Source organism: Catharus ustulatus, chromosome 1, assembly GCF_009819885.2.
Source record: "Catharus ustulatus isolate bCatUst1 chromosome 1, bCatUst1.pri.v2, whole genome shotgun sequence".
NCBI classification, from domain to species: domain Eukaryota; kingdom Metazoa; phylum Chordata; class Aves; order Passeriformes; family Turdidae; genus Catharus; species Catharus ustulatus.
The window spans coordinates 137,270,316-137,293,989 of record NC_046221.1 but is presented as its reverse complement, the minus strand read 5'-3'; the positions used below and the strand labels follow the sequence as shown (position 1 = coordinate 137,293,989).

The 23,674-nt window shown below is 40.8% G+C and overlaps 1 protein-coding gene across 6 annotated transcripts; it reads right to left on the bottom strand.

Annotated features, from left to right (window-relative positions):
• Positions 1-3,586: 3,586 nt before the first annotated feature.
• On the bottom strand, positions 3,587-22,920 carry LOC117004387 (NADH dehydrogenase (ubiquinone) complex I, assembly factor 6-like). 6 transcript variants are annotated; one of them, XM_033075153.1, is made up of 10 exons: positions 22,444-22,750; positions 19,613-19,693; positions 18,398-18,497; positions 17,380-17,502; positions 15,319-15,375; positions 13,604-13,706; positions 10,968-11,101; positions 9,096-9,197; positions 5,152-5,208; positions 3,587-3,739 (listed from the first exon to the last, which is right to left on the bottom strand). In XM_033075153.1, the coding sequence occupies exons 2-10, from the start codon at positions 19,627-19,629 to the stop codon at positions 3,611-3,613; spliced, it is 822 nt and encodes a 273-aa protein (XP_032931044.1). In that variant the 5' UTR covers positions 19,630-19,693; positions 22,444-22,750; the 3' UTR covers positions 3,587-3,610. The 6 variants fall into 6 exon arrangements, with proteins under 6 accessions (XP_032931044.1, XP_032931036.1, XP_032931028.1 ...); XM_033075145.2 differs by lacking the exon at positions 22,444-22,750 and adding an exon at positions 21,754-21,928; XM_033075137.1 differs by lacking the exons at positions 19,613-19,693; positions 22,444-22,750 and adding an exon at positions 22,781-22,920.
• Positions 22,921-23,674: the final 754 nt, after the last annotated feature.

The following is a 23,674-nucleotide window of genomic DNA, read 5'->3' as shown; positions in this document are numbered from 1 at the left end:
AGATTGTCAAAGAGCTCAAACGCCTGAAATGCAGTTTCAGATAGCAAGTGAAAGTCAAACTGGACATTTAGCTCCTTTTTTCTTCCCAAGGACAGTTACAGCATTTATTAGGTTTTAGCTTTCTTGAATCCATTGTTACTTCTGTTGTGTTTATCCCAAATCAGCAGAGTTTCTTGCATAATGCTGCTGCCCCTCCAGTTATGCTGGCCAAACTCATGTTTTTCAGCACCTGATGTTTTTTGATTCTGTAGTTTGGTTTTCAAACAGTACCTAATTGAAAAATAATCTCTTGGCTTTCATTTCTTCTATTAGTAGTGTCCCAGTAATAAACAGTGTAGGGTAAAAAAGCTGTACTTCAAGCAATGTGGACCCTGAGTTCCATGTGAAACAGAGTAATTATGTCCTAAAGTTTGCAAAGCAAGGTGTTTTTCCTAACCTGAATTACTTGGAGCTCTACTGTACAGAGCTGTAATCGTAACATGACATTTTTCCCTAATGCTTTTTTCTTTTGTATCCAAGTTGCTCATTTTTATGAAGCTGTGACTTTTGCCAAAAAGTATAAGTCAAGCATTTCCTAGTTCTCTCTCTTATTGCAGACATACCTATTCCAGTATGGCATACTTCAGCTACTGTATTCCAAATACAGAGAAATCCTGATTTAAGACATTTGTGTCACTGCATATTTGTGTGTATATCCTATGATTCATGCAAGATATTCTCTGGTGGATGCAAAATCACACGTATGTGATGGGAAAGCAAGAAAATTTACACATGAGGAGCATTTTTTGATTACCCTAAGCTCAGAGCAAGTCTGATTTCAATTTTGTTAATACTAAAGTGGGACATTTTCTTGATACTTGTACAGTTGCAAATTCAGTTGGTTGTTAACCAATGCCAATTCAAACAATTATGGGAGGGATATTTAGCTTGTGAAATAATTCAACCAGTAATGGACTATGGCTTGTTTCCACAGCTGGTGTAGACTGTTCCTCTTGCTTTTAGTGAACTAAATTTTAGGAGACTAGTTTCTTTTCCTAATTTTTAATGTAAAAGGGCTACTTACATTTCAAAATAGCCCACTGACAACCTCCTAGTAATGTTGGTTATTAATGTCTTAGCAGTATTTATGATGGATTGGGGTGGAGTTGTTTTGGTTTGTTGTTTGCTTGTTTTTATTTAATAGGAACCAGGAAAGGACTGATTTTAAGCAGTAATGACTTTTAAACCTGAAGTTTAGTGACCTGAAGTTCATCCTGGTCAAAATACTAATACTTGCTTTTTCTCAAATTCTTTCAAAATCCAGTGTTAGAATTGTGCATACATAGAGTTGCGTTGTTATAAAGTTATCCTGTCCATTGGAGGAGAGAAGCTGCCATCCTAGGCTACAGCTGAGGAAGGACAGGCCTAGCTACAACTTTGCATGGATTGGAAAAGGCTGGAGAAGGACCTGCCTTTCAGAGGATATTGCTATAAGGAAAATTTGGGAAGTTGCTAGGTTGAAGAGCTGGAGGATGGTCAAGGCAGAGGAGGCTGCTGTTTACTTGCCATGATGAGAAAGGAAGTATTACAGAATCACAGAATCATCTGAGTGAGATTGAGTCAAACCTTTGACTGATTTCCATCTTCCAAACTAAACCACAGCACTAAGTGCCACTAAGTGCCACATCCAGTCATTTCTTGGACACTTCCAGGGATGGTGATGCCACCACTTCCCTGGGCAGCCTGTTCCAATGCTTAACAACCCTTTCCACAAAGAAATTCCTCCCAATGTCCAGCCTAAACCTCCCCTGGCACAGCTTGAGGCTGTCTTCTCTCACCTGGTTGCTAGTGACCTGGGAGAAGACTTCACAGGAGAGTGATTCCTTTTGAGAGCACAGACAGGTCTGCCTTAACTGTCCTGACTCAGCACATTTGGAACAAAACATGACCAAGCGCAAAAAGAGGCGTTTGTAATGCTTGCTCCAGATCACAAAATAAACAAGAGTAAACGTGCAGCTGGCCTGGTAGCAGGGACAGAGCTGAAGCCTTTGCTCTTAATTTGGCAGGAAGAGCTGCATTGCCTGCACAGGAATTGAACATTTTCTTTTCACCAGACCTCTTTGCCACATTCAGAAACACCAGTGATACGATCCTGCAGCTGATCTGCAAAGTGGACAGAGCCTGTTACATTAAAAAAACCAGCCAGAATGCTCCCAATCCAGTACATACTGATTGTTCTTGGTTTGTATCACCTTCATTTGTATCACCACCTCTAGTAATACAGAAACCAGGATCCTGAGCTGAACAAATTCAAAGAGAGATGTCTTACTCAGGAATAAAAACTGCAGATTAACCAAGATCACAAACCAACTTCAAACACGTAAAGCAAAATCAACAGATGAAGAACTTAATGTTGGGTTCCTAAGATTTCTACTATGCTGACAGTTTGTGATAAAAAAAGCCATGAATCTTGTTCACAGAAATTCATTATGCAGCATTTTACACAAAAATACAGGATGTTGTTATACAGCCAAGCATCTGGGGTGATTAGCCCAGATTTAAGAAAAAAAGTCTCTACGAAAAGCAGCTATTTACTAGAACAAGGATGAGGGCAGAACAAACTACTAGATTTGTGCAATTGAATCAAGCTGAATGTTAGGAAAAACATCAACCTTGATCCTAAGAGATGCCAAGTACAAAGCTACTAGTAATTTCCCACAAAACAACCCCAGTCCAGTATCTTTAGAGAGAGAGAGGACTAAAATTACCTGTAACATTCAGGAATGTTTTCACAGTACCAAAGGAGAGGAATTCAGGGAAGCCAAGCAGGAGTGTGTTCTGAGACATGCTGAATACTCAACAAAGGGGCAGTTGAACCCACATTGCAATGACAGCTGTGGGCAACTACAGAGACAAGGCCAGGAAGAAGACACAGCCACACCAAGAGCAGAGTGAAAATGCCAGAGATAAAATATGTATTTTGTTTTATCCATGCTAATCCATACATATTAACATATAGGCTCTCTTTCTTGGTTGCAAAGCTATCCTCCCACTACCTATAATCACTTCAGTGCTCCATCTCAGCACACAGTTAAGTAATTTCTGCTAAAGCTTTTCCTGACAGTTTTCTTGCATTCAAATACATATGCTCATTCTTGCAACTCTGAAGCATCATCACTACTTGCAGGAAGTCTGCTCCTTCACTAAACAGAACTACTTAGCTGATTTATAGGGCATTTACTGTAACTGTTTTTGGGCACAAACAAAGCAGTCTTTTTTATTTTTCCTTTTCTCAGCAAAGAATCAGAACTGTCAGAAGTATCCATTAGCAAAGTATTTGTCCAAGTATTCTGTCATACTGCTGTTATTACAGGAAAGACAAGAAAAGCAATCTCAGACAAGGACATATGACTTGGCAGACAAGTGAAAAAGAGACATCAGCCTAATATTCCAAGAAGAAACTTAGCTACTGCCAGCAAGCTGACAGCTACAGTTCATGTGCATCTGCTGTTTCCCTGGAACAGCACTTTGCAGAAGTGTTAAGTCAGACACTTCACAATTCTAGCAAGTTAAGACATTGAAGAAAAAAAACTCAGCACTCATAATCCATATTAAAGTAATCAAACAAACTTTAATATGTTTTTTTCCAAGATCTAATATATAAATGCAATGGTAATAATGTACTCTTCTTTTGTAAGCTTGGATGAAATATATTGAAGTCCACTTTTCGCATGTTATATAAATAATCATCTAAAGCAACCTAGAAAAGAAGAAAAAAGCTTAATACACACAGTGCACACAAGTAATTAGGCATTAAATTTAAAAAGCAATGAGACACTGAATGAGAAACTGCAAAAAAGGCTTGACAGTTTGCCTGTGCTATTAAATGGTAGTGTAATCATCCCATTCCAAGCATATAAAAAAGTCAAGTTTTGTGAAGAGAAGCATTATCTTTTAGTAGACCAAACACCAAATTATAATATAGACAGGATTTGGGGCTCTTGCATCAGAACAGTAGTCTATGAATAAATAGACATCTTGGGTGGAATGATGTAGTTAAACGAGAAAGATTACAGTAAATTCACGAATACAAGCCGCACTGAGTATAAGCCGCATCTCTGGGTGTTGGCAAATATTTCGGTTTTTGTCCATAGATAAGCCGCACACAAATATAAGCCGCTCTGTCGTTCGCAGCGAGGACCTGCGTGCAATTAGTAACAGAACCGCGGGAGGGCGGGGTTTACTGGCTGAGCTAAGGCTGTGCAGGCTCGGCCCGCTAGGGGCCGCTGACGGGGCCAGGTGGCCCAGCCCGGCGCTGCCGCTCGGGGCCGGCCGCCGCTGCCCCTGGGCTCGGTCACCCCGGGTCGGCGCTACCCCGCGGTGGCAGGCAGGGACGGAGCTTCCCCCGCTCCTACGGCAGCGGCGGCGGGCGGGGACGGAGCTTTCCCGCGCCCGTGGCGCCGGCGGCGGGCGCGGACAAAGCACCCCGCCTCCTCCCCGAGCCGCGGCAATGGCGGCGCGCACTTCCCGCCCCCCCCCCCCCCGGGCCGCGGCAATGGCGGCGCGGGGCTCCCGCCGGCTCCCGGAGCCGCGGCAACGGCGGCACCCCCCACCCCCGTCGGCTCCCCGGGCTGCGGCAATGGCGGCGCGGCCCCCCCGCGTCCTCCCCGGGCCGCGGCAATGGTGGCGCGCCCCCCCCCCCTCCTCCCCTGGGCTGCAGCAGAGGAGGAAAGAGAGCTCTCCCGCCTCTCTCCCCGCCCCCCGTGCTGCCTGCAGGGAGCCAGGGCAACACGGCAACACTGTAACAATTGCGAAATGCCGGCTTTTACTGGCAGGTGCTTGGCTCGGCACTCTGGCTGGCACGTCTGGGGTTGTAAATGTCAGAAAATTATTAATATATTAGCCGCACCCGACTATTAGCCGCACTTCCGGGTTTCCACCAAAATTTTTGTCAAATTGCTGCGGCTTGTATTCGTGAAATTACTGTAAGTGTTGATCTAAACTATAAAGCTCTACAGTCAGGCACACGTTATGATTTCTATGAGTTTTAGGTACTACATCCTCCCAAAACAGATGTGAAGTAGTAGTTAACATGCTTCATTTGACACTCTTCACAAATTTATCAGCACAGTAGTAAGTCCATCACTTAAAGAGTGTATATATCACACCCACCGTACAGAAAAAAGCAGGATACGCCTTCACAGGAACTTTCTTACTGAAAGATCTAGCCTAAAAGTAAATGGGGTAAGGTGGGAGAGAAAAACAAAACACAAAAAAAAGTACTTATCAGAAGAATTTAACATTTCCAATTAAACATCAAGTACTATGTATCATGCTTAGAGGCAACAAACTGTATTAGCATTATTATCCCTTTTTGACAGCCTGAAACTGTAACATTCAATTCCACGAAAGCTGTGTACAGAAGTAGTTACACAAACGTATGTAACACTGGGAAAGGCTTCTTGCTAAAATACTTGCATGATTTGACAGATCTCAAGACTACATACTATAAACCAAGGAAAATTAGCATGCCTTGTTCCAGCTAAGTCCCAAGTTGCATCTTATTTAGTGAACACAGTTTAACCATTTTTTTTTTCCCCTCCCAACAGACAGAAATGATGGAGGACCAGAAATGCATTTTTCTGAGCACATCTTTTTGGTTCAACGTTGCCATCAGTTCCAGGAGTCCAGCTGTAAATGCTTTGGTTACCTTTCTAAGACATCAAAATTGTCTCAGTTCATCAGCATCTACATATAAAAATCTAAAGCAGAGCTGCATCAAATCTGCAATTTAAACTCATATTCAACTCAGTACATTTAACAGAGCTGAACAAGTAATGCCTGTCTATAAAAACAAAATCCCTCCTTGTTTTGCCTTTTCTTACAGGCTGAAACAAACTACCTCTCTATAAATACTGATAAGGACATGTGAGTTTGTTTAGTTTTTCACGAACCTTTCCAGACAACTGAGAAAATGAGCCTGAAACTTTAGGAGGAAAATATCATCTTTTCAGAAGACAAATGATTTTAAAGTTTTGTGGTCTAATAATACCTCTGTGTGTGTATATCTATTTCTAAAATAATGTTCTTCCCTGATCTAATGCTCTGCCCTTCTAGTATTAATTGCAAGATGAAAAATAAAGTAGTCTTATTTGATCTTCTCAACCCAGAATGGGTCACATGTCATTCAGAAAGCATTTTATCTCCCTCGGTAAACTGAGTCCCATAATGATGTAGCACAACTGAGACAAGGGCAGAAAGCCAAAAGGGAGACCCTTTTTCACAAAAGGAATTGGGAAAGGGGTGCTGAAAAGAAAGAGGGAGAATGTGTAAATGCATTTGTAGGCTTTCAAAGGGAACGCTTTAGGGGACTGACAGAACATTATGTTAGATGCTTTTATGCTCATAAGACACACAATTCCTAAGGAAAACTGCAATCTTCATTATTATATTTTGCCACCTGCTGGTCAGCAGTTGCAGTGTCAGGAAGACCTGACCATACCCCAGAAACTTTTTTTTCTCAAGATTAAGGGCCACATGACTACAGTATGCTTCATGTAACAAGGCTGAGACTCCATTCAGCATCTCAGATTTATCTGTCTTCTGGCTGTGAAATGGGGATAGTAATTGTTACCCTCGTCCTCTAAAATACCTGTTTTGTGCAACAAATGCTGAGATAGGTGAAATCTCTTTGCAAATTTGAACCTTACCCTACCCTGTAATCCCAACTAAAACAAAGGGTAAGTGGCTGTTAAGACCCCCAGGCAAAACAAAATGGTTATTTTATACTGCAGAACAGATGCATTTCAAGGCACCAGCCCATTAGATTTACCTAAAGTCATGAAATACCCAACAAATGCTGCCAGCAAAAGCCCATTTCATCCATAATGCAGAAAGTATCCTTGTCCTTGCATTAACAAAGACCATCCGATCATGAAGGAGGCCAACACTCTGTTACCGCTGCCAGCTCTGACCAGCTCAAGTGGTTTGAAGACTCTGGAGTTCCTGCACTGTCAACTATTTACTGATGATGGGAGACTAGAAGCAAGTATTCAGAGAGGATATTTTTTTTTTAATTTTAATTAAGATGATATAACCCATCCATTAAAAAGGGACGGGAGAGAGAAAATGGGAAGAGTGCCAGGATCAACATTCAGCTGAATAAAATGCTAATGCTGCCCTAATCTGGTTTCTTTGTATTTATACTTTTCTCTTTAGTCTCCAGTTACATGATCACATTGCATATTTTCCACAGGACCCTCCCAGTGCATAACATGGGCAGGGCTCTAGGAATGAAGTGGGAAGAAAGGAGGCCTTTTCTCTCCAGAAGCTGTTAGGCTCATGTTGAGATCCAGGCGACTAATGCACTATAATTATCAAATTATCTAAAGGCTCTGAAGAACCAAATTCTCTTCCTGCTTCTGTCCCAAAGTTTCCATACAATACCAGCAACCAAATTTTAAATATGTGGACCATAAATACACATTATTCACTTTCCACACCTCGCACCCCTGATATGAGGCATTTCAGGCCAGGCACTAGGCATTTTTCTAAGACAAAACTGCAACTAAAGGCAATGGGTTTTATACACTGTACATTATGGGTTGAAGGGTGGAGAATAAAAAAAAAAAACAAGAAAAAAAATTGAAATATTTCTGCTTGAACAAAGACAATTGACAGTTCTGATGTTGTATTTTGTTCCCTGCTTCTAAATGGAACAATTTTTTTGGGCATCTGACCACAAAAACTGAGACATCAGGTTAAATAACATGAACAGGAATGCCTTAAATGCGAATCATAATTAGTGTATGAAAAATAAAGCCAAAGGGTACACAGAACCATAGAATGGTTTGGGTTGGAAGGGATCATCTGGTTCCAACCCTCTTGCCACAGGCAGGGACACTTCCCACTAGACCAGGTTGCTCAGAGCCCCACCCAGTGGGGCATCCTCAGCTTCTCTGGGCAACCGGTTCCAGTGCCTCACCACCCTCACAGTAAAGAATTTCTTCCCAATATCTAATCTAAACCTGCTCTCTTCCAGTTTAAAGCCATTTTCCCTTGTCCTTAATGTCCTTGTAAAAAGCCCCTCTCTGGCTTTCTTGTAGGCCCCCTTTAGATACTGGAAGCTAACATATACACATTATTAACATCAAATAAAAACATTAATCAGCTCAGTAGGCACTGACTGAAACCACTTTTGACCTGCTGAAAAAAGATGAAGGGCTCCCCTGTTCCGATTGCATAAGATAGCGTGATCACATGTAATGCTGTAATTGAGGATTAATGATGCAAATGCAGAGATAAATCTGGCATTTCTTTTCTCTGAAGTAGTATCCTTCCAGACTACCTTGACTGGAACCACTGGGTGTAATACTCAAAGTGTACCTGTACTTGTAGATGCTAAGAAACTCTTTGCAGCTCTGTTTTCCAGCTAGAGGCAGACAAAGCATTGCCAATAAAACATTCTTCTGCTTTTGTGCTATGCACTAGCAAGCATCTGAGAATGTAGCTAGAATAAAAGCATGAAAGAAAAAATAGAATAAGACTCTGCAGTTCTTCAGGGCCCATCATCCACTGTTCTAACCAGACTCCCCTAACTGACTTGGCTGCATGCCAGAAAAGAAATAAACAGAAAGCACCTTTCTCAACATAGCTTTGGGCATGGCTGGTCATGCTAGGGAATTAATCCCCGCTCCCACACACACAAACCAGCAGTTACAGGCAACATGCTCTGTTTTCCTGGCAGCCATTCCACTGTGCTGTGAAATATCATATGCAGATGTGCTTTCTATGGTGCTCATCCCATGCTGGCACTTAAAGTTTCTTTCTTCTACTTATTACAAGTAATAATTCTTTCAGGCAGCATATATATATATATGAAATTGAACCTGGATGTCAGCAAACTTGTGTCCTATACATAAAGAGAATATTCATACAGAAGTAGTAATATTTGGATCTTTTGTGTGTAGGGATTTTTTTAATGTAAACTCTCAAAATAATAAAAGGCAAAATATTTGAAATTAAGTAAGCAGCTTTAAGCCCTGTAACAACAAATGCTTTGTGAAGACTAGCATCAGTTATGTTCATTTAGATAAATAAAAAGAAAGGAATCTCACATGTTCTAGATGAATATGAGCCTGGCTGGCGATGTCATATATTACATCTCTCACATTTTTCTCTTGCTTGCCTCTTATGAAATCCTCTTGTGAAACTCCATGCTAGACATAGGAAGGAAAACCAAAATCAAAAAGAGAAAAAACCCTCTATCTGCTTCTCAAAAACCTGTCCCAGCAATGAAGCCAAGGACTAAAGACTAAAACAGCCTAAATGTTCTATCACTGCTCTCTTATTTTTTTATTCCCTTTCTTTTGGTCAGTCATTTGGAAAAAAAATAAAGAGAACAAAGAGAACAGTTGGTACAGACTCTCTGCACAAGTTTGTTTCCTAAAATGATGTGGTCAGTAAGACAGTCAGATTTTAAAGTTTGAGCAATTTAGATCAGTTTAGATACCTAATTTTTAAAACCATAATCCAAGAATCAATATTAAGCAGAAGAAAGCCAGTAACAGCTACCACAGAAGCCATGCTGGCTTTTGAATCTTGGGATTAGTGTGCATATCCCAAGCTTGCAAAAAACCAACCAACTCCCAACGCACAAAACATCAAACAAAGCCATCTCCAAAAACACAACCAACCAATGAAAGCCAGAACCACCAGAAAAGAACCCTTCCAAACCCCAAAAAGCCAACTCCAAACTTATTCTTTGACTACAGTGAGCAATGTTAACACAGAATATGACTTATTCAGAATTGCACCAGCTGCACACTCCTCTCAGCAACACAGGCATGTGAGAGCTGTATGAAGGTGGGCAGAAAGGCTTCACAGGAGGTACAGGCTCAGGAGAACTTCACAGCTCTTGCCAGCTGAAATGCTTACACGATTGTCTGCACAGAAGGGATACAAGCTGTTTTTACAGCTCCACTACAGAACACCTACCTTGGCAAGGAATGACTGAATTTTCAGGCTACGTTTGAAAAGCTGAAAACTTGGAAGGCCTCCCATAACATGCAGTCCCAGAAGGGCTGAAAGGAGAGTGCAATTCCTTTCTTCAGTCTTATAACCCTGACCTATATTAATATCCACATTTTTTGCAGCTACCTACATTACTAAACTTACAATCCAAACTTTTAATTGGATTGAAATTATTTAAAAACGTTAATACCGTTCCTTTTCAACAACCAAAATTGATGCAATTATGTTGATGCCCAAGGTGGTTGGGTTACTATTTTCTGAGTATTAAGACTGGAAATAGAGGACTAACAGCTGAGATGCCTACAGATTAACCCATGGAAAATTAATGAAAAATTCTGGGCTTTAATCCCATTTTACTTAAGCTGCAAGATCTTCTAAATTTCATTGCCAATTTGATGCACAGTTTAAATTGGAGGATTATACCATCTCCTACAGAAATGTACAGAATATAGGCCTATAACTGTCAAATATGGCACAGAGAAACCTCACAAACCACCAGCACATTATGAAAAGGAAATAAAGAGAAGCATAAGAAGATTGTTCAAAACTAAAATTTTTCACAGTGTTTCCCTTATAGTGACAGGAAAAGAAGAAAAAAAAAAAAATAAAAAAACCCCACACCCAACCCCAAAATACAGAACTCCAGGCCCCATTCCATACATGCACTTTTATACATTTTTGGAAAAATTCCTGAAACCTAAAGTACTACTACATTTAATAACAACAAACAAACCCAAAGAGAAATCTTGAGTTTCTTGAAGATCACTCCTCTCACTTCCCAAAAGATATAAAACTGTGACAATGGCATATTAGCAGCCCACAGCAAAATGAGTAAAAATGAATAAAAAACATACCATTTCTTTCTGGCATAATACATTATGATCTCATATCTAGCCTTGAGAAACACATTCAGGAAAAGCTATGCAGTTCAATTCCAGACTATTTGCTTCTCTTACCAGCATACAAATGTCCATAGGAAGAAAGACCTTTCGTCTTGTACAATGATACGGAGTCGCCCTTAAACAGGTAACTATGCCTTGTGCTTTCCCAATGTGACTGGCTGCATGGTCAGCATGGATGTCCCTCACACCTAAAATTGCAGAAACAATGTGTTTAGAAACATGAAGTCATGCCTTTTGAGGGGCATGGTCTTCTCTGATGCATATCACAGTCAAACTTTAGGAAAGCTACATGCATTGGTCCGTGATAGAACTGTCCATGTGCATAAACTGCCTCGAGATCTCATCAGAGGTGCAAAACAGCAGGAAAATTCATTCATTTCCACATCCAGGAGCAAGATGCCTCTTGTTAGAGTATCTGCAAAGGGTATACTTAGCAGAGCAGCACCTATCCAGATTTAACACACTCGTACACAAACTCATTTGCACTTGCATATCCTCTTCCAGGGTAACAGTATTCTAACAACTGCATTTCCTGCCAGAAAGTCATTCAAGTGTGAGACTTCTGACAAGCATTAATGCTTACAGTGTGGTTTCATGATTAGCTGCAGCTGACTAATCAGTGTAGTGAAGTCAAAGAGAGCATTCCTATGCTTCACCCTCCAAATCCATATTTCTGCCCTGTCCCTTGTGCTGTCAGTAGCAATGAGGCAAACTGAATCAGATCGCCAAAACAATGGAAAACTAATGTCAGTTACTGCACAGTCACACAATTTTGAGAACTGAAAGAGGGAGATGAGTGTGGCAGAGCACCACTGCTCTTCACGGCAAGACCGTACAAGCTTGGCTTAGACTGATTATAAAGCTGAGCTGGGATAAAATGAAAATTTAAATTAAAATTCATAAAAAAGCTAACAGAAACAGTATTCTACAAAGAAATGAGGATACAGCAATTACAGATTGATGAGCCTAACTGACATCTGGAAATAACACTGGAGGTACCAGATTCACTGCAGAAGCCTGAGTGTTCAGTTGGCCTCAGAATCCTCTCTGAAAAAGTGACTACACCCAAACTACAGAGACTGATTTTGGCAATGGCAGCAAAAAACAAAGTGTGGTTTGGAGGAATCACTGGATATTATTTACTAACTACTTGGGTAATTAGTTAGAGAGCACAAATATTAATATTAATTAAATGACAGGAATTGAGAGGAAGTACCAGGACTTCAGTTGAGATGACGACCAGTCAAAATGAGCTTGACAAAAGAAATAACCTGAAATCAGTAAGAATAAAACAGCACTAGTGCTGTGAGAGATACACACTAACTGAAGACTGGTCAGGAGTAGAGTCTAAAAGGCACAAGAAATTTAGCAAACATGACCTGAATGAAACCAGGTCTACCTAGTTTAGAAAACACTGCTGATGGGCAACACCAACAAAGCGGCTGTATTTGATTTGTTTCTCTGTTTGTGGAGAAAAAAAAAAATCACAGAAGTTAACTGTTTAATACGCAATGAAGGAGACTTTTGCTTAGATACTTCATTACCTTTGTGTATTTAAGAGAAGTTAAACATGACAACAGAACACTTAGAATATCCAGAGTCTCCATACAGATTTTCAAAATCAGTTTTATCTGATTTGTACAAGGAGTGAGTCATCCATGACTGAACTTATTCAGGATTTCTCAGAATGGAAGACACTGGCATTTCTCATAGTCCTACATTTCTTCAATAGGAGATTCAGAAAGATGCTTGCAACATTTCACTGATTTCCTACTGAGGAAGCAAAATTCAGATGTTAAGAAATAAGTTCCTTGATTCTTCAAAGAAGAATGTACTCACATCTCTCTCTTTTTACTTCTCTTTTTTCTATGTTTTTTATCTCTTTTGACATCAATATTTGCCTTGCATCAGATTAGTCTGACAAGCAAAAGGAAAATACTGCTACTACAATACTAAAAACTAAATAATAACAATAATAATAATTTTCACCTTTTTTTTTACATCCAAGCTCATACTGGAAATATTTCTATAAAACAACAGACACCTAAATGAAAATGACCCTTTTCTTCACTATAAATGAGCAATTCTTTCCCAATCTGTGGTTCTTACAATAGACACGACACAGATGGTAGCTCTTCATCTCAGGGATCATCTTTGTTGCATTTTTTTCTAGCTCTTCAATTACTGATAGTTAGCCTACTTCTAGGAAGAGGAGAGGATTCAGACCCAAATTTACAACATCACCAAGGGAAGTTTATAGGTTGGGAAGTTGCCTGTTTCAGGATAATCAGTGCCCATCACTGCAATACAGAACAACAGTTGCAGGATACTTATAGCACTTTGGATTCTGACAAGTAGGACAATCAAAATACAGTGAAGAGCTGAATTTACCACATTCTATACGAGGAGCAAGAACAGAGAAAACAAAGCAACAAAGAACAGTAGGAAACTGCACTTCAATGAGATACACACTGAGCAGCTTCCAAGGAAAGAACAGAGCTCTACAACAGCTACAGTACAATTTCACATCTATGGTTCAGCATTCAAAAGATATCTGAACGTTCTACCCAGGACAACTTTTACTGAAATTAAACTCCAGGGGAAAAAGAAAGAGCTTTTTGAAATATCAGTAAATATTGTACCTGCACTAATAAGTCATCAGCAAAACCTAGAAAGGGGAAAACACCTACCCAGCGTTTCCAGGATGAGGTACAGGAGAGCACTCTGAGTGTTCTCAGCGTATGTTTCCAGCTCCTGGATGTTACGGTACGCCCTATCATCCAAATTCTTCTCCTGGAATATAAACACAGAGCTTCAGTAGAACACAAACGTAACTGCTGTTCATAAAGGCTTATTGCTACAGTAATGTCAACCCAATGCACTACCAAACACAAAAAAAGGACAAAATTGAGAGACAGAGTGAGACAGTACAAACTCAGATAGAAGCAGTCATTAAAGCTTATAGCAAGCCTAACAAATAATTGCTCAATTGCAGCCAAGTCTGCTTATAGGAGCAAATACAACTTTCTGCAATAATATGAAATTAGAATTCTCCATTAAAAAAAGAAACAGCCAAAACAAAACATCATATGGTATTCTTACATTATAAAGTTGTCAATTTTAATATTTAATTTGCATCTGAAGTAGAGAGAAATTCAGATAAATAGGAATGTATTTTTTAAAAACATAAAATCAATGTATGAAATGCACACAAGTGTTAAAGTCATGTAAAAAACCATAGACTAAAAAAATCATAGGTTTGGGTTGGAAGGGACTTTAAAGATCATCTAGCTCCAAGTTCCCTGGTATGGACATGGAAACCTTGTACCAGACCAGGTTGGTCAGAGGTCCACCCAACCTCTGGACACCTCACAGAGAGCCCACAACCTCTGGGTAACCTGTTCCAGTGTTTCACCGTTCCCACAGTACACAATTTCTTTTTCAGATCTAATCTAAACCTACCCTTCTTCACCTCAAGGCCATTCCCCTTTATCCTATCACTACATGTCCTTATCAAAAGTCTCTCTCCAGCTCCTCTAAGCCCCTTCCAGGTACTGGAAGGTGCTTTAAGGTCTCCCCAGAGCCTTCTCATCTCCAGAATAAACGGTCCAAAATCTCTCAGCATTCCTTCACAGGAGAGGTGTTCCAGCCCTCTGAACAACTTAGCGGTGCTAATAAAAAATACACTCAAAATAATGAAATACAACCAAAACTACAACATCCTCCAGCATTCCTCCTGTCCTAGGAGTTTCTGTGGCTGAAACATACCACTCTTAAGACTAAAAAACAGTCTTAACACTAAGAAAGTCTTAAGTCTTTGGTAACATGACCCTCTGCAAGTAACTGATCATCAATCTGCTCAATTTATAGCTTCATGAGACATTACTTTAGCAGCAAAATTAGCTTAGGAGATTCCTGAACTCTGCTTTTCATTCTCGTCCTTGTGTCAGAGTTTGTAGCAACATTACTGTACCAGTGATATTCTTAATCTTGTTTATCCCCAGGAAAATGGTGGCTATTTTAAACTTCATGTGATGTGAATGTTCCAGTTTACACCACTGCTTAGAAAAAATTCCACAGCCATGATGAGCAGTACGAAAGTGTGGCAGAAGGGTTCTGATAGGTCATTTAATTCTTGAGATTTTGTATCCACGTAAACTCACAAACTACATCAATTTAAGACAAAAATAAACAAAAGATTCTATTAGCCATTTTGGCAGACAAAACAAACTTTGAAGAGTAGCATCAAGAAAGAATGTTTAAAAATGTAGCAGTATCATTTTTAAAGAGAAATACTGCTGTCTGGAAAATTACACAAGCTTTTGTTTTACAAACATAAAAACAGGGAAAAGAAAACTTAAATATGATTAAAGCCAGAATCAGACTCTGAAGGGTAAATACTTACTCTTTCATCTATGATCTTCATGAACCACATTTTAGTCAAGTTATGCCTCTTGACAGCCTGAAAATTATCAAATAAAACCTCTATATTAATGTATACAAAGTGATGGTAGTTCTGCATTCTGAAGGTTGAAATACATTTCAGGTATTTAATACAAGAATTGTATTCACTGGGTTAAATCAAAGTGGCATGTCAGTGGAAAATGAGAATTTTCTACAAATACAAAAATTTACAACTGGCAATTACTGCAAGTTGCTGCACACAGAAAATAAATACCAGACATCAAGCCAGCTAACAAAAAGCATTTCTTTAAAAATGTTCTTGAAATTAATTTATTCTTGGAGTCATATGCTCCCACTAAATATTTGCAGACAACTGTGTTCACTTTCCAAAAAGAACAGTTTCCTCCAGAGTCCAGCAATAAAAATATTTCCCCTGTAAATTCTCAAGAAAATGTCAGCACAACATACCAACACATACTGTAAAGACAGAATGCTAACAAAGCAATACAATTAATATTATGGGTTTGTTTAAAAAAGATATCTCACAACATCTCATATTCATGCATTCTTCTTTTGTTTCTTGTCTTATATTTGACTTCCTTCCTGTGCAACTCCATTCTATCAACTTACCTTAATTCCACACTTAGAATTTTTCAGTACACATTGTCAGAAAGGCTACAAACACACATAAAAACATCTATAAACAAAATATACAGAGCGGATTTCTCACAATTTATTCCTTATAGTTCACTTTCAACTTTCTTTACATCCATCATATTAGTAAATATTTTTCAAGATTTGAGAAGACCAGATCTTGTTGATTCCATAATTCTGCTTGGTATATGAAAAGGTACATTTTAAGTTATAACTACAAATGTCAGTTTTGAGTCTCACTTTTTCACCTCAAGTATCATTTTGTAAATTAAATCCTTGAAATACTAACAGGTCAAGACTTAAAGGACCAAACTCAACTCTGCTAAGTTACCCAATTTATACATTATATCCATGTTGAGTTACCTTCATTCAAACACATAGGTCCTCATTTCTCCAAAGTTTGAAAAATTTGCTTCTTCCATGCAAATTAACAAAGAATTAGGCCCCAATTTTCATACATTCAAAACAGACAGAAAAGTAAGATCACACGTCATACAGCTGCTGTGTAAGTTTATATTAAAGTCACCAAGAGCTGAGCTATTAATAATTCTAGAAATACTATTAAAGACTATTTATCTACTTTACTAGTGCATAATAATTTGGAACCCAAATGGAAGTATTTATTCTAGGATATACAAAACTTCAGGAACACATTTAAATATCATAAATTAAACTTATTCTGGAAAATCAGATTGTCTTCATATAAACTCAACAGCAACAAAGAAGCATACATAAAATATGCTGTGCAAAGACACATTAATTCTACTAACAGCTCTGCAAGGCTTGTGAGTTCAGGTGTCTTTCCAAATCCTTTTTTCTAAGAATTTTAATTACATTCTTGGACATTTGTGAAGTCATGGGCTTCAAGCAGGTCATTCCTGCTGAAATATGGAAGTAAAATCCCATCTTGACTGTAAAAGTCATAAAGCTACATTGAATTGCTAGTTGTTAGTCCAGTGCTCTGCAGTGCTCAGAGCTATCAGAGCTCCTAAAAATACTTTCTGAATTATCTTTCATAATCTTCTTCTGCAAGCAGTTCTGTTTGGATTGTATTACACTGGTCTTCCTTTACAGGAATCATATAGGAGGTGAAATCTCAAAGACCATTCTTCTTCCACTTCAAAACCAATTTTCTGTTCTGTGAGAAAGGAACACGACTGGTAGTCTTACCTACTGGAGAGGGTTGCAACTGGTATCACAGAATCTGAATTACTTTTATCTGAATACTGTACTGGTTTTGGCTGGGATAGAGTTAAGTTTCCTCACAGTACTTTTATGGGGCTGTGTTCTGGATTTGTGCTGGAAACTGTGTTGTTGGTCAGAACAGATGCAGCACGGCACAAAACACTGACATTACTTCCCAAAGTAGTATTAAAGCAAACTTTAGGACAAGAAAGGTGTATTTTACCTTCCACAATTCTGTAGCAACAGGCTGATGTGGTGGGTTATCACCATATATGCCCTCCACGGCATCCCTCCAGAACTGCATCCGCATCAAACCTGTAGTCTTCTGAGTTACAGAGTCTTTAATCTGGAAAGGATACATCTGGAGTGAAATTCAGCATCTTTAAGACACTTGTCTATCTATGCTGAAAAGACAGACACAGGACATAGTCAACTCAGCAGGGAGAGCTCAGCTCTGACTTGACATTTATTCACCATAAAGCTTAGGAACACTACATAGAGTAAATGTGAAATCTTCACCACAACTTGATTTTAAAACCCATAGAGATTAAGTGCTGGGCAACCCTCACCTTAGCTTTCTTCCCTGAAGGAAAAAAAGCAGTGGTGACAGCAGCAAGAGAGGGCACACCACAAGCTGCCAGAAGCACCAGCCAGGGGTTTTGCCTGGCCAGCTCACTTCCTGGATCACTCCCTTCTGGCAAGCACTGCCAACTTTCCTGGTTGCACTGGCAGTTTCTGGCCACCTAGCAAAGGGGAGAGACTGCAGCCACTCCTCTCCCACAACTCTCTAGAACAAACTTCCCTCCTGCAGCCTTTTCATCATCTCACTTCTGCCAACAAAGACTGGATTATAGCATCCCATTTTTTGACCGACCTTCTACAGTTAGGATTTAGTGGCACTTTAGCCATTAACTGCACATGAAGTCAGGATTAAGATGCAATCATGTATGTAACAGTACCAAGAACCACTGCCTGTTATAATTCAATTTTAAAATGCATTAAGAAAAAAAGTCATAGAAATTATATACATAAACCAAATAATAGGACAGGCTGGGTACTTTTCATGGGCCATTCAAAACTGGAGGTTCACACTGCACTATTTATTCATTGCCCTTGACAGTATAAAAGTTGATCTTGGCAAAACACCACCCACTACAGAGAGAGTACCTGCAAACGTAATTTAGAATATCAAAAATGTTATTTTAAATTTCCAGAGTTCACAAATGTATTTTAATACCTGCCTGAGCCAGTTCCACATTGAAGGCTCTCAAGGCAAAAGCAGATGTTCGAGATTCCGCAGGCAACAGCAGAGAACACAGAAACCCTTCATAGTCACGTTTCCTATAAAAGAATCAAAATGTGCATTTGTTACTTACAGCTCTAAGTCATTAGATGTGCTATTCCTCAGCACCGAACTCCTGAAAGAGTAGCAGAAAGTTATAGCTCAAAACTCTGACTTTGCAAAAGTAGCAGCTTTTAGGCTTGTTTTAAAATAAGACCAAGTCCAACAGAGAGAGCAGGCTGTCTGAACTCTCAGTGCACCTCTGAAATCCACATCTCAAGATATCTGGCTAAAGCCATGAAGCAAGGCTGTGGCAGAACTGCAAAGAGAATCCAGATTTCTGATCCAAACACAAAACCACATTATTTATAAGACTGTGCTCTGGAGCTTGGCAGAAGAGTGCTTGCTTAACCATTCAGTTTTTGTTTACTGGCAACTGTATTCAAAGCATAAAACCTCGGGGAGTTGGCAGTTTTGCTGCAGGTAACTCATTGCCAGCCGGGAGTGATGTGCCTTTGTTTGGCCACGTGGGTGTGCCACGAAATTGAAAACACAGTGCTCTGCATCATGAACTACAAAACCAACCCAGCTAACAAAAACAGCTGACCACCTCTGAAAAGCTAAACTGCTTGTTTTGAACAACATTTTTGTGTACTTTCTGATAAGCCTGAAACCTGATTCTTCCTTAGAACAAGACGAACTCCCAAGTTTGGCCTGGAGAGCGGAGAAGCAGGTTGTCAAGGAAAACACATGTACTCATTTTCATTATGTTTGCTGTTCTTGCATGCACTCGTATTTCTTTTGAATATGATCTTAAAATAGAAAGCCAAATTAAACCCAAGGGTTTATTAGGATTGCTACTTTTAGCATCAAACAAAAAGGAAGTCAAGTTTAACAGAGATGCTTAACCCTACAACACACAGCAGCTGAAAACTGTCAAATGCTTAGTTTCCACAACTGTTGTCAAACTCTTTTAGACCTTGATGCAAATCCAGGAGTATCAACCAAAAAAACCCTACACTTTTGAGTTGTAGTAGGCTTTAAAGGACACCTTCATATTACAGAACAGATGTGTTAAACCTCCCTCAGTTAAGACACTTTCTGAAAAGCATTATCAGCTCAAAACCTAGTATTTTTTTCAAGACTAATTGTAGAAATACTCAGTATTGCTCACCCTAAATAGAGCTGCATGATTTACAGCCACGTTTTCCCAGTTCCAAACTGTCTGTGTTGTTCACATAACACAGAACCACCTCTACTTTCAGAAAGGAAGCAAAGAAATATGTTACACAAAGTACATAGCAACACAATACAGAACATTGTCTTCTCTGTGGTAATGGTGTTGACACAGTGGGATTTTGGTTGGGTTTTTTTCAATTATTCCAAGCTTAAAAATTTAGTGTAGCAAATCCATTAAGCCTCAGTAAAATAAAATTGATATTGTATAGATCACATTCCACCCCAACCCTCTCCATGTATCAGTGGAAGGAATGAAGAAAGGACGGAATGACCTTAAGTCAGGTATTGACTGTTTTCATAGTTTTCAGATAAGTATAAGCTTAAATATGAACCCACAGACAGAAGTAATTTCACGATTATAAGCCGCACAGAGTATAAGCCGCACTTCCGGGTGCCAGCAAAATTTCATTCTTTGTCCATACATAAGCCACACCTGATTATAAGCCACACGTTACAATACAGAGTGTGACAAAAGGTATCTATTCTATCACCATCTGTTGAGGGTGGGGACAGTGATCCTTATCTCAACAGCAGATATTCTGCTAATGGGCCATCCATTGAAACCAGGCGGGGCATTGTTCTTTATCTTTTCACAACCCATCCTTCCTCCAGAGAGTCATTTTCTGCTAATGGCCCATTGAGTCCCACTGTGTGACTGATAAAATTACTGCATCCCATTGGAAGTTGCTCCAGAACTTTATTCTTACCAAGATAAAAACAGAGGCTTTGGGACACTAAGGGAGCCCCTTTCTCCACTGGACTCCAGAGGAAAACCGGATTTCTCCACATCACCACTGGATCTCCGGAGGGAAACTGCACCTTGTACAGGAGCACTGCTCCAACTGAATCACATCTGTCAGTGCAGGAGGATGCAGCCACCATTTAATGGGACTGCTACCAACACCCTGCCTGACGGGGTGTCAGGTTGTACTCTGACTTTGTCAGGGTTTGAGGTTTGTTTCTTTCTAGTACTGTATTTCTATTTTAATTTCCCTAGAAAAGAACTGTTATTCCTAATTCCCATATTTTTGCCTGAAAACTCCTTGATTTCAAAATTATAATAATTTGGAGGAAGGGGGTTTACACTCTCCATTTCAAAGAGAAGTTCCTGCCTTTCTCAGCAGACACCTGTCCTCCAAACTAAAACAGCAACTTTTCATTCTTTGTCCATATATGAAGCCGCACCTGATTATAAGCCGCACTTTGGGTTCGGACCAAAATTTTAGTCAAAATGGTGCGGCTTATAATCGTGAAATTACTGCAGTAATGGTCATAACCAGACTTTCCCTATAATGAATTTATAATAAAGCTATCAATCCACAAGCTTGTCTTTGAAATCAGGTATCATAGACAGTAAAAAACATAAAACATATCCATAAGGGAAACACATTTTTAGTCAAATAACTTGAAGTGAATTTAGCTGTTTAACAGAAAAAGGAAGATCCAAGAGAAAGGGCATCTTCCATATTGCAAAAAACAAATATACATTATTAAAACATAACTCAGTTGTACTTCCTAATGTGTTTCAGACTTAAATTCAGAACTAGGGAGTTGCTGGCACTTGCATAGCCCCAAGTGTTTTATTTGTGTTTGAATAATAATTCCTTCCACTTATTTTTTATAATTATTATTTCCATGCAATATTTGAGCTACTGGGAACAGCAGCTTCAATTAAATGATGTTAAAAGCATAACTACCCTTCGTTTTATTATTTTGAATGCTTGAGTATTTTTCTAATTAGTCTTTTTATCATTTAACAAAAATACATATTAAAAATTTTTTTAATTCAACCATCTCCTTGGAACCTAACTATTCTGCTCACAGTTGCTTGTTACCGGAAATATTCCGGCTGCAGATGTTAACTCTACCTGTATATTGGCTTTGCACACAGCCTCTGGTCTCCTGAGTATAAGGGAAATAAATCCTGAGTAGAATAACTAGGAAAAGAAAGCTGTATTCTGAAAAGCATGCAAATTGCAATGTGACTGCGCACTCTGGTGCATCTGTACAAGCCAGCTTCTTGGTGCTACACTCAACATTTAAGATTGTCCCATTTCTTTCCCTTAGTTTTCCTACCTCAGATATTACTGCAGACCACACACACCTTTCCATCTTTTACAAGCACCAGTTTGGAGAAGAAATCCTGTTCCACTCTTTCTATACACACATGGAACCCTTCTCCCAGCTTTTGTCAATCATCTGGAACAACGGAACTGTGCAAATACTGCTGTATACTAAGGAAATTACCTAGATCTTTACTAAAAGATTTGTTTAATATTTTACTTTACAAATAATTGAATTTCTGGGAGCTACAAAACAGCCAAGGGGCCCTACACATTGTTTATGGCCCAGAGTCCAAGAAGGAAAAGTGGCCTGGAAGTGTCTGACTGCATTCCTGCTCTTCTTGGAGCATTTCGGGTTTGACAAAAAAAAAAAAAAAAAAAAAAAAAAAGAGGACGTTTTGGAAACATAGCCTTCCTCTTGCGTTTAGGATAGAGCTGCTCCAGCTGTCAGATGTCCTCTGCTTTGACCCGTTTTTCCAAAGAGCACTCAGGAAGCATGGCTATTTCTCAGCAGCCAAGATCTGAAAACACTCAGTGTTTCTACACATCCACTTCGGTGACCTCGCTCTCCAGAACACCGATCCAAGCAAACAGGAAGGTTCCACACTTCTGAAGCAACGCAGCCGTGAGGGGCGGCAGGAGGAGGGGGAGGCTGCCCAGGAAGGTCGTGGAGTGTTCCTCTCCGGACACATTCAACACCCACCTGGACACGTTCCTGTGTAACCTGCTCTAGCCTGGGGGATTGGACTGGATATCTCCAAAGGTCCCTTCCAACGCAAACTAATCGCTGGTTCTGTATGCAGGCTGAATCATCCACGCGGCCTAAATACGCGCTTGGTTTCCACGCTCCCAACACGGCGTGGTCCCGCCGGCCCACACGGGCTGCTTTCGGGGCCAGGAGAGCCCGAGGGCGGCCTGGGCAATCCCAGTCATCCTTCCCGAGAACTCCTCAGCGTTCCGGTCGGGTGGGAAGCGCTGCCGAGCTTTCCCGGGCCGGGCTCGCACCCCCGCGCCCGCAGCCCCCCGCGGCGGGCACTCACCGCACCAGCTCGGCGCAGTATTGCAGCGCTCCTCCGGCCGCCGGGCCGCTCCAGCCCGCCGCCGCCGCCCTCCCTCCGAGCGCCGGCGGCCGCGCCAGGCGCTGCCCGACCCCGCCGCGCCGCAGCGCAGCCCGCGCCATGCTGCCCGCCATGCTGCCCGCCATGGCCACGGGCCGCCGGCAGGGGGCGCCCGCGGCCGGCACGCTGAGGGGGCGCGCGGCGCTCTGTGCCTGCCAATGGCGGCCGGCCCGGACCGCCCCTCAGCCTGCAGCGCCTCCCGAGGCCAGCCCGTCCGCTCCTCCGGCACAGCGCCCGGAAAGCGGCCCGGCGGAAAAGAGCCTCGGGGCGCTGGTCGGCAGCTGGCTGAACGTGAGCCAACGTGTGTCCAGGTGGCCAAGAAGGCCAGTGGCATCCTGGCCTGTTTGGCCAGCAGGACCAGGGCACTGAAAACATTCGGCACCTCAAGTGCTGTGTCCAGTTCTGGGCTCCTCGCTGCAAGAAAGATATCGAGGTGCTGGAGCATGTCCAGAGAAGGGCAGTGGAGCTGAGGAAAAGTCTGGAGCACAAGTCTGATGAGGAGCAGGTGTTTAGCCTGGAGAAAAGGAAGCTCAGTGGGGACCTTATCTATACTAGTGCCTGAGAGGAGGTTTTAGCCAGGTGGGGGCTGGCCTCCCAAGTAACAGGTGGTACAACAAGAGGAAATTGGCATAAGCTGTCACAGAGGAGGTTTAGGTTGGACATTAGGAAGAATTTCTTCACAGAAAAGGTGATTAGGCGTTGGAATGGGATGCCCAGAGAAGTGGTGGAGTAGTAACTCCATGGAGATATTTAAGGAAAGACTGGACATGGCACTCCATGCCTTAATCTAGTTGATGTGGTGCTTGGTCAGATTTG